Genomic DNA, 14,555 nt, shown 5'->3' on the forward strand with positions numbered 1-14,555 from the left:
AAGAGAGCTCAATTTAGCATTTGCACGCTGTCTGAGAAGCGACTTTTTGGGCATATGCTTCAGATGGGTGCGCACACAAAACTTCTCACTCTATTGAATTGATTTCTGTTTTGCATCTTCTTGCACTTGAATATTTAAATTAGCAAGGCTTAAAAACTTGTGCAAATGATGAACCTTCGTGATGCAACACTGGCCCGATTGGGCAAGTGACAGTTGCGTCAACTGTTCTGAACGTCGTTTACGCTGGTCATGGCCATCGGGCAGTCCTTATTGTCGAGCCCTGCATTCCATTAAAACATGTCTCTAAAGTGTGCTACTTAATACGGAAGCAGCAGACCATCTGGGCCATGAAGTCATTGACTATGCATGGAGCTGCACAATTAATCTAGGGCTGGAACGACGCGTCAGCATAATCGCAAGTTAGTCTATTTGCGTGGAATGCGTCGATTCGTCACGCTGTTTATGTTCATCTCCAATGATGATGGCTCCGACTCCCGGGCATGCTGAAAAGTAGCTGTTATTACAAAAATATCGAGCCTGATCTAAAGTGTGGACATTTTTTAAACAGAGACCAAATAAAATGGTGCTCTGTTAAACTGAAATGGCATAGGCTTACCATAGCAGCACAACTTCTATAAAGGAGCATCTGAATGGAAAACATCCGGGGCTGTCCTACGTCAAAATGACAAGACGCCAGCGTAAGGATTTGGACTATTATAGTGAATTTTTATACAACACTAGAATACGGTTGTTAGTCCCATATTTTGTGCTCAATACGGCTGCGTTCATACAGCAAATTGTTTTTTACGAGCTGCCGTGGGTGCAAGGCACTGCATTTACTTGTCTTTAGTGATAAATCGTATCATTAGGTAAAATAGGTTAAAGTTCATACGTAGATTATTTACGGTTATTATTTATTGGTAAATTAACCAAAGGATTATTCGGCTATTCAGAAAAGGTAAATAATCCATTAGATTATTCGGTAGAAAAAATAATCGTTAGTTACTATTACATGTTATTTTGCTTTTGTCTGTTAAGAATCATGGGATAATCGTGATCTTTGCTTGAAACAAAAAAATCAAGATTCTCAGTTTATCCAGAATCATGCAGCTCTACTGTTCGTCTGCTGTTTATGCAAAGTGCATTTGTGAGTAAAATTTGGGTTAAATGTAATTTAAAGGGCCCCAATTATGGATTTTTGAAAATGACCTTTCATGTAGTGTGTAACATAGCTCTAAGTGAATGAAAACATCCTGCAAAGTTTTAAAACAGAAAGTTCACTGTATATAAAGTTATTGTCTTTCAAAAGTAAGAGTCGACTCTGAGTCAATGAAATGAGTCGTTTTTCCAAACGAGTCATCATCCGTTTCGTTGTGACATCGAGATGAAACATTAGCATATTGCGCGCAGACACCAGGGAAAACTTGAACCTCAAACAGGTGTTGTGCCGAATTTCAACCCCCTGCCAAATTATTACCCCGTCGTTGAAGTCAGTACGTGATGTGCCCTGATGTGCCACTGCCCAAGGACGAGCATGTGAAGAATCACTGGTTAAAATTCCTCTTTACCAAAATACCACAGCAGTATAATCCTAAACTTTTGCTGTGTTCCCTTTATTTTATTGACGACTGCTTCTCAAATCTCGGAGTTCAATGCAGGATTCGCAAACCACTTGCTCTTAAAAGATGGTGTTCAAAATAGTTTTGAGTTTTATATTGTGTAGGTCTCCTGCTAACTGACTAACTCACATTATTACTGTCTTACTGAAATACTTCTGCTGCTCACTTGTTGGCCACTATTACCTAAAACTGTGTCTATTAATGCAGATCGTCTGTCGTTCTCCCTACTTTGAGGAAAGATTACGCATGGAGCAAGATTTGTTTTACCAACGTTTATGTTACATCAGTCATTCACGCTAGAGCTCGGCTAATGTATGCACTGTTATTGATACAGTTTCCACATGTTCACCGTAATAAAAGAAAAATTCTCGGTAAATAATTAAGTATAAGTAAAATAATCGGTTTGTTGATGGACATGCACTTGAAACGTCCTGCTAGAGTTGTCCTTGCGATGGAGGTTCGGGTTGAATGAATAGTTCTTCCAATGTTTCATCATCGGACTCGTGCTCGCATTGATATGGTAAAATTGACGTCATTGTTCGTTAAGGTGTTTAGTTTACGGTGTAGGAAGCCTCAGGGCAAGCAGAGCTAACGTTCTTATGGCAATGGGCATGTTGACCAATCACAACAGACTGAGCTGTCGGGCCAATCAGAGCAGAGTAGCTTGCGGAAAGGAGGGATTTAGAGAGATTGATTCATCTGACGAGCTGTTTGAGAATTATTGAAAATGTGGAGAAAATTAAACAGTTTTTTGACCTTTGATGCATGTAAACCTGTTGTAGGACACTCCAAAACAACATTAGGAAACTTAAAAATGGCATAATAGGGGCACTTTAAGCATTTTGGTGCAGAAAATAATTTTCGTTGCCTACAGCAAAGGAAGTCAAAAGCAGAAATGTGACTTGCATGAATTGTTCAGTAGAAATGTTTATTAATTCATTTGTGAAGTTGTCTAATGCAACCATTTGAGGTGGGGCTACATTTTTCCATTTGGTTGAACCTCTGGTTATATTTTACAGAAAGACAAACATTCAGTCCAGTAACTTTTAAATTTTAATGAACACCTGTTAATGCCTCTGTTAAAACTCAGACATTTGGCTGCTGTCGATGCAACTTTTTTTTTTTTTTTTACGTAGAGGTGTTCTAATCTCTTTTCCATCACACTATGGAAAATGTTGGCCAACCAACCAGTAAGTTTTGCGCTTTTTGTCACATGCCCAGAGCAACTGCTCTTACATAAAACAGTGGCTTGGTGGCACTCTAGAAGTATTTCGACTAGTGTTTTTGTGGTTGTTCAATGAGTTACATTGACATGTTGGTAGACCAAGCGTCAACCTACAATTGTTATAAGGCAAATTAAGTAAGAGAATACACAATACTATTAGAAGTATTATTTTGACTGAAAAATTGCTTTGAACTTAAATGAGTTTGAACTATAGTTGAATCTATTATAGGTTACTGTGAAAAAAAAAAAACTTAAGTCCTGACTAGGCCTATATTGATTGATTTTGCCTTTTGTCAAAAGCCTAAACCTCTCCCTCATCTCACAGCGAAATTATTTTCCTTGTACTGAACACGTGTTGGAAATGATAAATAGCTGTTGTTTTTTTTTGTCAGTTGTTGTCCTAAAGCTCTCTCTATATTGGTGTGTGTTGTTAGGGCAGCAGGTTGGCTCTCCTGTGGACTATTTGGACAGCTGAATCAGAATCCATAACAAACAGTTGAGGACACAGAGCTTTAGCTAAAGACATGACTGCTTCCTGTACCCTTAGTTTAAAGTTCATAAAAAATCTAGTTCAAAACTAGATAAAAAAAGAACCATAAAATAAATAGTCCTTATGATATCATCAGACTTCCAAAAAGAAGCAACTCAAGTCTCATTTTCTTTCCTGCATACTCAAATGGCCTTCTCTAAATTAGGTAAAACCTGGCGTTAGGGCTGCTCGATTATTGCAAAAATCATAATCACAATTATTTTGGTCAGTATTCTAATCACGAACACAAACAGCCTATGTGTGGGCCATATGACCAAAACCCTATAGAGTCATTTATTTAATTATATCAATAAGGGGTGTAACGATACATCGCTATATCGAGATATCGCGATATAAAAATGCGATGATATGTATCTTTGATGTAACAATATGATTTGCGATATAAAGTTAGTTTTTTTCCAAGACTCTGACAGCTTACAGTATTTATAAGGTAGCTATGATTCACCCAAAAATTTTAATTCTGTCATCTACTCACCTTCATGTTGTTTTAAAGATAAGATTTTCGTTCAACTCCCAAACACAAATAAAGATATTTTTGATGAGATTTCTGTCCCTCCATTTAAAGTCCACTCTAAAACTTAAAAGATCCAAAAAATGTTGCAAAGACATCTTAAAAATAATCAATTGAATCGTGGTCTAATCCAAATCCAAGTCTTCTGAAAAGACACGATGGCTTTCTATAATGAACAGATTTACAACGACACGCATACTGTAGTAAACACAGACGTTCAAATGCTTGTGTGACACGTGAAATCAACATGAGAGTGAGTAAATGCAGATTTAAGAGCCTTGTAAAGATTCTTCAAAATATCATGAGGGTGAATGTTGATGCATATAATCATTTCAGTCTAGACCCCACGTCTGACTCTAGTCTCTATCAGACAGATACATTTTTTCATTATAAATTTTGCAAACAAAATGTTTTTTTGCAGCTTTGTGCTGCATTAGCAATGTCAGCCAAGGACGCACCACTAATAAACGTGGTCATCTCTAGCCGCTGTTTCCTGTTTTCCTGTGCAACGCAGGATCTGTGCCAGCATGCGTGTCTGCAGGTTTCTACCCAGCTTGACATGTTATTTGTTTTTTGTCTATAATGAACACTCTCTTCTCTGGCTCTCACTCTGGATATCTACCTCTGGCCATTTAATGGGTTGCTGGAAAGTGTTGTGTTGACTTCAGCATGTTCAAAAGTCCATGTAGTCTGTTTTTTCCTTCTTCTGAACCACCAGCAGTGCGGATAGAAAGTGCATGCACATCACTTTCTTGTTCACCTTCCAGGATGAGCTGAGGTTTGCCTGCCAGGGTTTTTTGACAGTATATCATTGTCAGCTGGAGATTAGTCTGGGGTCATGACGGAGGCTTGAAGTCATGAACTAATTTGCCTCTGTCCAATACATACACTTCTATTTCTCTAATGAAAAAAAGAGAGAATTGGGTCACAGTATTTTTTTATTTGTTTTATACATCTCTAATAGGAATGGCAAATTCTTCAACCTTTAACATTTAAAAAATGCAAATTCAATGATCAATAAATCAAAAAAATCAAAATAATAATAACAAAAAATATATATACATTTTTATACTAATTGCGTTTTTACTAGTTCTGCATCAATTACTCATGCACATCCCAAACTGTAAAGTGAATTATAGCATTTTTATGCTCAGTCTCACCTTAAAAAAATGGTGTGACTTGCAATTAATCATTTCATTATCATGTAATATAATATGAAATAGTTGTTTCCTTCTGCAGTATGTTGATTGTGCAAGAAGTTCTGTTTTTCACAACGCCTTTTCACAGAGATGATATTTCTTGTCTAAAAATTGACATCTCATTGTGGCCCATGGCACACAGATATTACAGATGTGTCTGTGTTGCCTTTCATGTGCCCGTTTCTGTTGTTGCACTTGGTAGATAATAATTCCACTGTTAGAAGACGGGAGATATCTCTGGGGATTTTCATTAAACATAATGAAAATACATGAGGCCTGACCTTCCTCTCTTTTTTTTTGTCTTGTTCAGCAAACACAGCCCAGCACCTCTGCATGAATCATTTAGAAGGCCAGGGCAGATGAAGTGATATTGTTATTCTGTTTCCTAGCAGTTACTCTTCTCCTCTCAGGGTATGAAAACACTCGTTCCCCTGAGAGGATAAGTTAGGCTTAACCAAATTATGTTTTTATTACAGTATTTTATATACAGGAGTTTATACAGTACCTGTGTGATCTTACGCTGTCGCCACATTGGACCAGCGGTTTGGAAAATGGATGGATGGATAATTCATCTGTGGGCGCCATCTTCTGTTCAGATGCGGGAATTCATTCGGTGCACGACTCTCACAGTGCATTATGGGTTTTCTCTAGCCATTGAGCGTACATCGGTTGTATTCTTTTGCGGTGCATTATGGGATTGAATGAGTGCAGTGCACTCAATAACGTGCACTATGGTTTCGGACACCACGACAAATGGCTGTCCCCTTATTTATATTTAGGGGGTGATATAGTCACAGTTCTGTGAGTTTAGTGAAACACTCTCATGTTAATATTGAGTACCTATAGAGTAGTATTGCATCCTTCAAATTCCAAAAAGTCTTTAGTTTTATTATATTTATAAAAGAAAGATAGGCTGTACCGAGTCTTTCCAGAAAAAAAACGAGCGGCTGTAGGCGTGCCGTGTGGGCGGTGCTTAAGCGCCGATAGCTAACAACACACAGACATTTGAAGCAGTTTTACTCACCGCCTGCGGTTCCAACGCACGACCGTGAACCTTTATCGTTGGGACTGCTCCATCCTTAAGCATTAGATGATCTGCAAATCCGGCGTCGAACTGGGCCTTGTTTATAAAACAATCATCGTCGAAATGCATGGAACAAACAAAGTCCTGTGACTGCAGCGAGCACAGCGCTTTGATGGGCGTACTGTTCGCTCTCTCGCTCTGGTCTAGGGGTGCGCGCGCGGCCTTCCGGGAGAAGTGCCCTTAGGACCCGTATGAGGAAATTCCGCCCCATCTGACGTCACACATGCCCATACTCGAAAAAAACTTTCCGAAACTTGTGACAAACCGGAAGGAGTATTTTTGGCACAGAAATACTCCATCAAACGTACAACTTAATTTTTGAAACTTTGTCCATGTTTAGCATGGGAATCCAACTCTTTAACAGTGTAAAAAACTCAGTATGCATGAAATAGCATTTCACCCCCCCTTTAAGGACTATGTACAAACGGCTGGTAGGGACAACACGACATTCCTCCCGGGCTAGTGACATCACTAACCCTAAAATTTACATAAACCTGCCCCCGGAACATGATTTATAGATGATCAAGACAGAATATGCTAATCAATGACTAGAAGATAACTACACATAAGCTACATAAATACATCAACTAACCATTCAGAAATGTTGTCACTTCTTCTTGAGTCTCTCCATCTTTCTGACTTCGGTGTGAACATAAAAGGCTAAAAGATTTTGAAATTTTCAGTGCATGTGTGTGGGAGGTAAAAGGACTAAAGCTGAAGCCCCGCCCTCTGTGCCGGGAGCAGCAGCTCATTTGTATTTAAAGGAACAGACACAAAAACAGTGCGTTTTGCTCACCCTCAAAAAGTGACAACTTTAACACGCTATATAAAAATATCTGTGGGGTATTTTGAGTTAAAACTTCACATACACACTCTGGGGAGACACTCTATTTTTTTATTGTAAATAAAATTTGTTTTATCCCTTTAATGTAAATTTGGGAGTGATTGCAGCAGCTGACCGTATTTAGCTGCAGTGTGCATGTGGCTCATTGTTTTTGTTGCTGAATTATTGTTTTATTATTATTATTATTATTATTAATAATAATTTCAGTATCAGAACATGCAAAACTAAGATTTGCGTGAAGGGGATGAACATTTTTAACAACTTCAGCTGTTACTGGTTTTACCTGTGCTACAAGGTAAGATAATATTTTACTAGAAAGCTTTGACCAGACTTTGTATTACTTTTGAGCTAAATTTGGGCTGAATTTATTTAGCAAAAAATGTATTTAAAAATATTTAATGTATAATATTATATTGTAATATTACAAGGATTCAATGTATCTATAAGTAGTGAATATATACATTTTATTTATATCAGATACACCTGCTAATCCTTGACTGCTCCTTCATTTGTATCTGCACTTTGTTCCTTATCTTCCTATCTATGCCCCACCTCTTTCTGAGTCACTCTTCTGACTGTAACGCTATCTAAGAAAGGGTGTTTCCAACTTTGACTGCTCTGAGTCATTTCTAGGCATTTTGCTGGGGAATACTATAACATTTTGTTTTTGGTGGTTTGTTAAACCACAGAAGCCATGCATAGGCGTGTGGTCATAATTTGTGAGAAATGGAGATCGCAAGAGGAAACGTGATCTGTCTTATAGAGGATTCAGAGAAGTGCCACATGCAAATGAGAAACCTGCATTGTTGTAAAGAGGTAGACTTCCCCTGGGTTTATCATTACAGCTCACTTATGTCGCAAAGCACGGCGCGGTGAGCTCAGACGTCACAGAGGTTTTACAGGGAAGGATTTTTTTCTCTGTCGGGTGAATTCCAAGGCATGAATTAGTGTTACAGCTGTAAAAGGGAAGGCAGAAGCTTATACAACTGCTTCTGTCTACTTTACAGCTGCCTCTGCGTCTTCTGCCTGAGCACTTTGACCCCAGGTGACACCTAGACAACAGTGTGACTTTGAAATCTACTAAACGTCTCAGGAGACCGATGAGATAAATCACAAGAGAATCCTGTCTTCAAGTACCGTTATTTCTCCTGTGGATTTGTTTATGGAATTAGCGAGGACCTCAGTTAGGGTGACATCTTTCTTCAGGTAAGAACAAAGTACACCTAGGAAATCCTAGATGGACTAGGAGGATTCTTGCCTTTCTAATGTTACACTGTCATGGCCTGCTGCTCCTAGTTGTCTTAAGGTTTTTCGTAATGTCAGTTGACACAAGATTCTGCTTTGTGCCTTTTTAATGTCTTCACTAGGTTCAGTGCGATTCAGTTTTAGTGAGTCAGTGTTTTTACTACTGCCGTTCCGGTGGAAAGTACACAACTGTCCAAATATTCCCTTAGTCCAAACCTTCTAGAGGTCATCTTTTGAAAATATAGAATGACATACGGCATCGGTTTCCAATCTACAGTGTACACACCTAATGAATGACCTAGTAAACCATTTTGCTTTTGTAGCTGTAAGGTATAAGTGTTTTATAAAACCCTTTACATAGCAGTTTAAAGAGCACTTGAAATGGCTTCACAAATACAGGTTTCTTTCCTGTGCTGATGTAGCCTATTTTTCATTGAAAGAGGAAGGTGGTCCAGGTCATATGTAAGGGTTTGTCCCGGGTTTTTTTGGCCATGAATCATGGTTTGATACTTGCTTTGCTATGTCAAGTCAGAGACAAGTATTTGTTTTTGGGGTAAGGGACTTGCTCATTTTAGGGAGAATTTTATTGGATAAATGATTGGACTTGCCCACATCAACTGGAAGATGAGACCTCAATATTTTGGTTATATAAGAATAAGAAATACAGCAAATTTCTGTATCTGCTAAACTATTTTCCCAAGTTTTAGGAGTACACTAGCATATATATGACCTCAAAGCTATAGACATGGAATAAAAGACACTAAAATCAAATCCAAGTCTTTCAAAGAGACACTTTTGAAGAGGATGCCAAACAAAAGTGACGTCTGATGTCATGGAGCAGTTTTTGTCTGCAAAGGCTGTCTTTTATTGTCAGATGATTACAAAGGGTGATTTACTTATTTTTTATGGATGCTGTGCTTTTATGACAGATGAACAATTATTTTTCCAAATATATTCAATCTTATGAGAGAAATGTGCTAAGACCAAAACTTCACTGACTTATAAAAGCCTTAAAGCCACAGTATAGGCTATAATGAATGCTTAATTTTACCAGACGTTTTTTTGTTTAAGACATTTTACCACCTATCCATACAATGAAAGTCAGTGGTAACCAACATTCTTCATAATATCTAATTTTGTGTTCTACAGAAGAAAGAACATATTTAAATTGTTGGTTGAACTATTGCTTTAGAGTCTTAAAAATAGTGCTTGTAGGATTTTTTTTTTTTTTTTTTAGCACATCAAAAAAAAATTATATAAGGGAAACTGAACAATGAAACTGTAGGGTTCAAACCAAGTATGAAAACCAGTGTGTTTGTTTGTGGTAATATAAACTTTGCCACATTCAAATCAGTCTACATGCACATTTTGGACAGTGCAAAGCTGTTTTCACTGACCTGAATTTTTTCATACACAAGAATGTCTGTGTAAGGGAATTATCGGTCTTTCAGGCCATCCCAGCATCCTCACCAACAAAGCTGAAACCATTCCTCTAGTTTCAGTTCTTAAAACATCTCATTGCAGAAATAGCCTCAGTTAGTTTCACAGTTTGTAAGATTGGAGTAACACAAACACATTCTGCACAGATTGTGCTGTAATTATTTTATCCAGGATTAGTTTAATATGCACGTTACTCAAGATAAAAGATTGGTAGTGTTGTGGACATCCTGCAACATTGTTGAAATGATGTTTACTAGATCTAATTCAGATGTTCTGATATACCCTTTTAATTTGTGTCTCATTTTTCAAAATATGAAAATGTAGCTTTACGTTAATGTAGCTTACATAATATTGTTCTGGTTGGTTAAAACCTACAGTCGCTCCTGTAGATTTTTATCATTTTTTCATAAACAAGAATGTCTGTTTTAATTAGTCTCAATCTTCAAAATAATGCAATTTATGTAGCTTACATAATATTAGCATTATATTTAGTGTTTGCATCATTGCATCAGGTGTCAGAATTAGTTTACAATGGAAAAAAATGTAAAGCGGTCTAAAAACTATGAAGTTGCTTTAAACACACTTTATCTAGAAGAGCATGAAGATGATAATTTTAAATATTAGTACATTTTTAGGCTAAACCCTGAAATTTTCAAGTGATTTGATAAATCATGTGTTATATAAAATCAAGAAGCACAATTTATAACAAGAAACATCTCATAACATATCATTAGTTTGTTCAAATCAAGCCTATTAGAAGTTTTCTGAATTCAATGTAACAATTTTGTTTTCCCACTTAAATGATCTTTATTTTATTTTTCCACAGGTGGCGACAGACAAGGTAGCAGGCAAGCTGAGTTCGACTCTTTCATGGGTGAAGAACTCAGTGTCGCACACGGTGAGTCAGATGGCTAGTCAGGTGGCCACGCCCTCCTCGCTGCACACCACTGTGGCTTCATCCACTGCCTCACTGTCCTCGCCCTCCTCAGCCTCCCCGTCCCAGCTCAGCCCAGACGATGTGGAGCTGTTGGCCAAACTAGAGGAGCAGAACAGGTACGAGTGCTTCACCCAATGTCATCGGGATGATTTTTGTATCTTTAGTGTTTACCAAAGCACAACACTTTTTGGTACAAAAACAACCATTTTCCCATTACCAGAAGCATTTTGGGAGCACTGTTTTGTCGGAACATTGCAGTGCTTATTTATTGGGTATTAACACTGTCTATTTGGGCTGTGTTCGAAATATTGATACGCTGATGTACCGTCACATATTCCTTGCTGATATGGATATGAATACCGATACAGAAGAAGATTCCGTAGCACATGCACAGACTTGTTGGCTGCGCTTAATTTGAATACAAGAACAGCATTTATAAAGGAATTGAAAAGTGTAAGGTTTCTAAATGAATGAACATAATAAATAATAGGGACGTGCGATTAATTGAATTTTTAGTTTCGATTTTGACTTCCAACGATCATTAAGATCGATAGTCGAGATAAAATTATTATTGTGCCTCATTCTGTTCTTTGTAGTGCGCTTTCACCCCTAAAAGTCCAAACTTAACGTCCAAATTAGTCAAATCATGTAATGTGACTGTCTTGTTATAAATAAAGATTTGTCAATTAATCGTTTTTTAAAATGTGGTCGATTCGATATTGATTTGCAAAAGCCATGAATCGATATTTTTTCTGTTAACATGACAGATGCAGGTGCACCTCTTAGCGTAAAAGACGTTCTGGACAGTTGAAGGAGCTGTCACTGTCCCAAATCAGTGAACATAAACCATAGAGAAAGACAACATGTGTACAAGCATTATTTTATGCTGAAAAGCAGAAAGTTGAAAAGTCTCCAATTTTTTTTTCCTTTTTTTTAAAGGAAATATTTTTGTACTTATAATTTGCCTTCAGTCTTGGATACTTTCCTTTTAAAGGTTGTCCAACCTTGTGTTGAGGATCTCTAGTCTTGTCCAGCTTCTCTTCTGGTGTGGTCCAAATTTAGCCTGCTCTTTAATACAAACAGTGATATGTCAAGAGCACTGACATGATGTTAACACAGTGAAGCCTTTACTGGGGTGGCTGTGTTGTGTTCACACAGTACTTGTGTGACACAGTACTTTTCCAAATATAGAACCTGGGAGAGATAAAGGTCTGTGGAGCTGTCAGTCTATCAGTCTTCCTTTTTTGTCTCTGTCTTCAATTGTTTACATTATAACATGTATGAGAATAGCTCAACGCAGTTTGAAAATTTGCTCCAAACTGTGATGTTCATGCGAGTGACTCTGGTTCAAGTCTTACCGGTGATGTATCCTGATCTTATTCTACCTCTCACTCTGCAGTAATATATATATATATATATATATATATATATATATATATATATATATATATATATATATATATATATATATATATATATATATATATATATATATACATATATATATATACTATCAAAGTTTAGGGTTGGTAAGATTTTCAAATGTTTTTGAAAGACATCTCTGCATTTTGTTTGTATACAGTAAAAACAGTGAAATTGTGAAATATTATTACATTTTCTATGTTAATATATTGCAAAATATAATTTATTCCTGTCAATAATAATTTATTCCAGTTTTTTTGTAACAATGTAAAAGTCTTTAGTTTACTGTCACTTTTAATCAGTTTCATGCATCTTTTCAAAAAAGTATTAATTTTGTAAAAAAAAGAAAAGAAAGTCTGAACGGTAGTGTAAATGTTAAATGAGTAACAGTAACATTTATGGTAGTGGAATACATGGGCCAGTATTTTAACTAATTTATTGCCAACTTATTTATGCAAAATTTCATCCATGATTTGCTACATTTTTCACATTGGTTCGGATAACTCGTAGTTTAGTCTAAGAAAACATTTGTTTACCTGTACAGTTTTGCACAGCAAACTAAGGGAGGGAAAAAAGCAACTATGGATGTGCAGTTGTATCTTATTATTCATTTAACCTGTGAAGGCCTCCTTCCCTTCCCTTTACCTCTGTACAGATAAAACGTAGTCAAAATGATTCCAGTTTGCATGGATCCGTGGAAACGACTAGAAATTCTGCATTATGCAGGCCAGGCATGTAATTTGGCATTGTCAATTTGTAGAGAAAGACTACACGCCTGCGCACATTGGCCTATATACAGTATTCAAACGCGCATACACCTATAGACTAAACACATAATATGCATGTGCACGCCGTCACCATTTTCACAGATTCACGTTTTTGAAGTTTACATGGAGATGATAACGTTTTTTTAAAAACAAAAAATCTAAACTTGCACCTTGGAACCTATTTTAGGGTTTGCAGAATGCAAACGAGCCACCAAGCACTGTTATCGTGCGTATGAGCGGCTGGAACACATTAAAAGCTTTCTGTTTTCAGTTAAAATGGTGTTGTGTAAGCGGCCCCTAAGTTAATAACTAATGATCTGTGCAATGGAAGTGAATCAATCAAAAACTAACTTTAGCTGGACAATAACTTTATTCTAGAGCTGCTATAAAGCCAAAACAATCTCTGTTACTTTAATTTCCTATTATCAGTGTAAAGCTGCTTTGAAACAATCTATATTGTTAAAAGTGCTATATAAATGAAGGTGACTTGATTTGACTTGACTTCAGATTTATTATGTTAACCCACTTTGACCTGCAACCTTTATTAAAAAGCAGAGTGGGTGTGGTGCTCAGGCTGGCTGACCTTTGACCCCAGTCTTCATCAGGACAGCTGGAGGCCACAGCTGGTCCCAGAGATCACTAACAATAACCAATCACCTGCTGTCTCTCACAGTATGCATGCCATTAGTGTAATGCTGCCTGGCACATGTCAGAGAGTGTGTCTTCTCTCAAGTCAACATAAGCCTCAGCACTTTCATAATGCTCACGTTAGGCAATTCATCTGATATTGATAGCAAAGCAGAGTAAAACCAATATATATTTGACAGTCAGGCCTTTTAAAATCAGCTGAATTGACTTAAACTGCCACATTAGAAACCAGGAAGGAGACCTGCAATATAATAAAGGCCTTTTCCTTCCTGGTTTCACATAAGATTTTTGTTACTGTATCAGCATCTGCAACTAATTTCCTGGTCTTTTTTAAAGTGTTAATGGGCATGTTGAACTTTTCGTGAGCATTTATTTGAATTTGTTGTTGGCAGATCAAAAACCCGCCCCTTTCCTCATTGAGTATTGATTAGGTTGGAGACCCATTGCTTGCTTTCACCTTATTGTTTTTGGTATCACAGACTGGTTTCGGTATTAGAGCGGAATCAGTGTGATCCGCTTGGGCGAATGCAACACCCACACAGAGTTCTCTCTGCAGCTCGAAAGTAGGGCAGAGGATCTGTGGAGTGTTTGGAGCTCCGATTCTTTACATGGCCATTTCAGCTCGTCTTACCACTGCAGAAATAGGGCCTCGAGTGCCACTGATGAATCTAAGTTAGGGCTGCGCTGATACAATCAGATATGGATATATCACAATTTAATTTCTTACAATATTACATTGATACTTTAATTTTTTATCCCTATTTTTATTTATTGTTTAATTCATATTTTCAAGAATTCAAGAAGCAGCAGCTAGTCTAAACCAACATTTCTCTGTGAGGTCAGAGATACTTCTAAGACATGGCACTCAACAAAACTGAGGCACATACAGCATTATTAGAGATTGATGCCACAGCTCTGTCTCTCTGACACACTGAGACTCTCTGGCGTATCTAGAGAAGTTTCAAACACAATTATTTCTTGATGTATTCAATAGTGACAAGTCTCTTATACTCATCAAGACTGCAGTATAAGTAAAAAAATAAAAATAAATAAAAATAAATATA

The 14,555-nt window shown here is 37.1% G+C and overlaps 1 protein-coding gene across 10 annotated transcripts in view; it reads left to right on the top strand.

Annotated features, from left to right (window-relative positions):
* evi5b (ecotropic viral integration site 5b) overlaps positions 1 to 14,555 on the top strand; it is a 58,198-nt gene that overhangs the window by 7,088 nt on the left and 36,555 nt on the right. For 8 of the 10 annotated variants that reach the window (XM_079884848.1, XM_079884853.1, XM_079884855.1 and 5 more), the window contains exon 2: positions 10,544 to 10,770. In XM_079884848.1, the coding sequence (XP_079740974.1) occupies positions 10,544 to 10,770 (227 nt within the window). Of the gene's footprint in view, positions 1 to 7,870; positions 8,239 to 10,543; positions 10,771 to 14,555 lie in introns of those variants that run through there. The other 2 variants (XM_079884851.1, XM_079884847.1) reach the window with 1 other exon arrangement.

This window comes from Squalius cephalus, assembly GCF_949319135.1.
Source record: "Squalius cephalus genome assembly, chromosome: 10".
NCBI lineage: Eukaryota > Metazoa > Chordata > Actinopteri > Cypriniformes > Leuciscidae > Squalius > Squalius cephalus.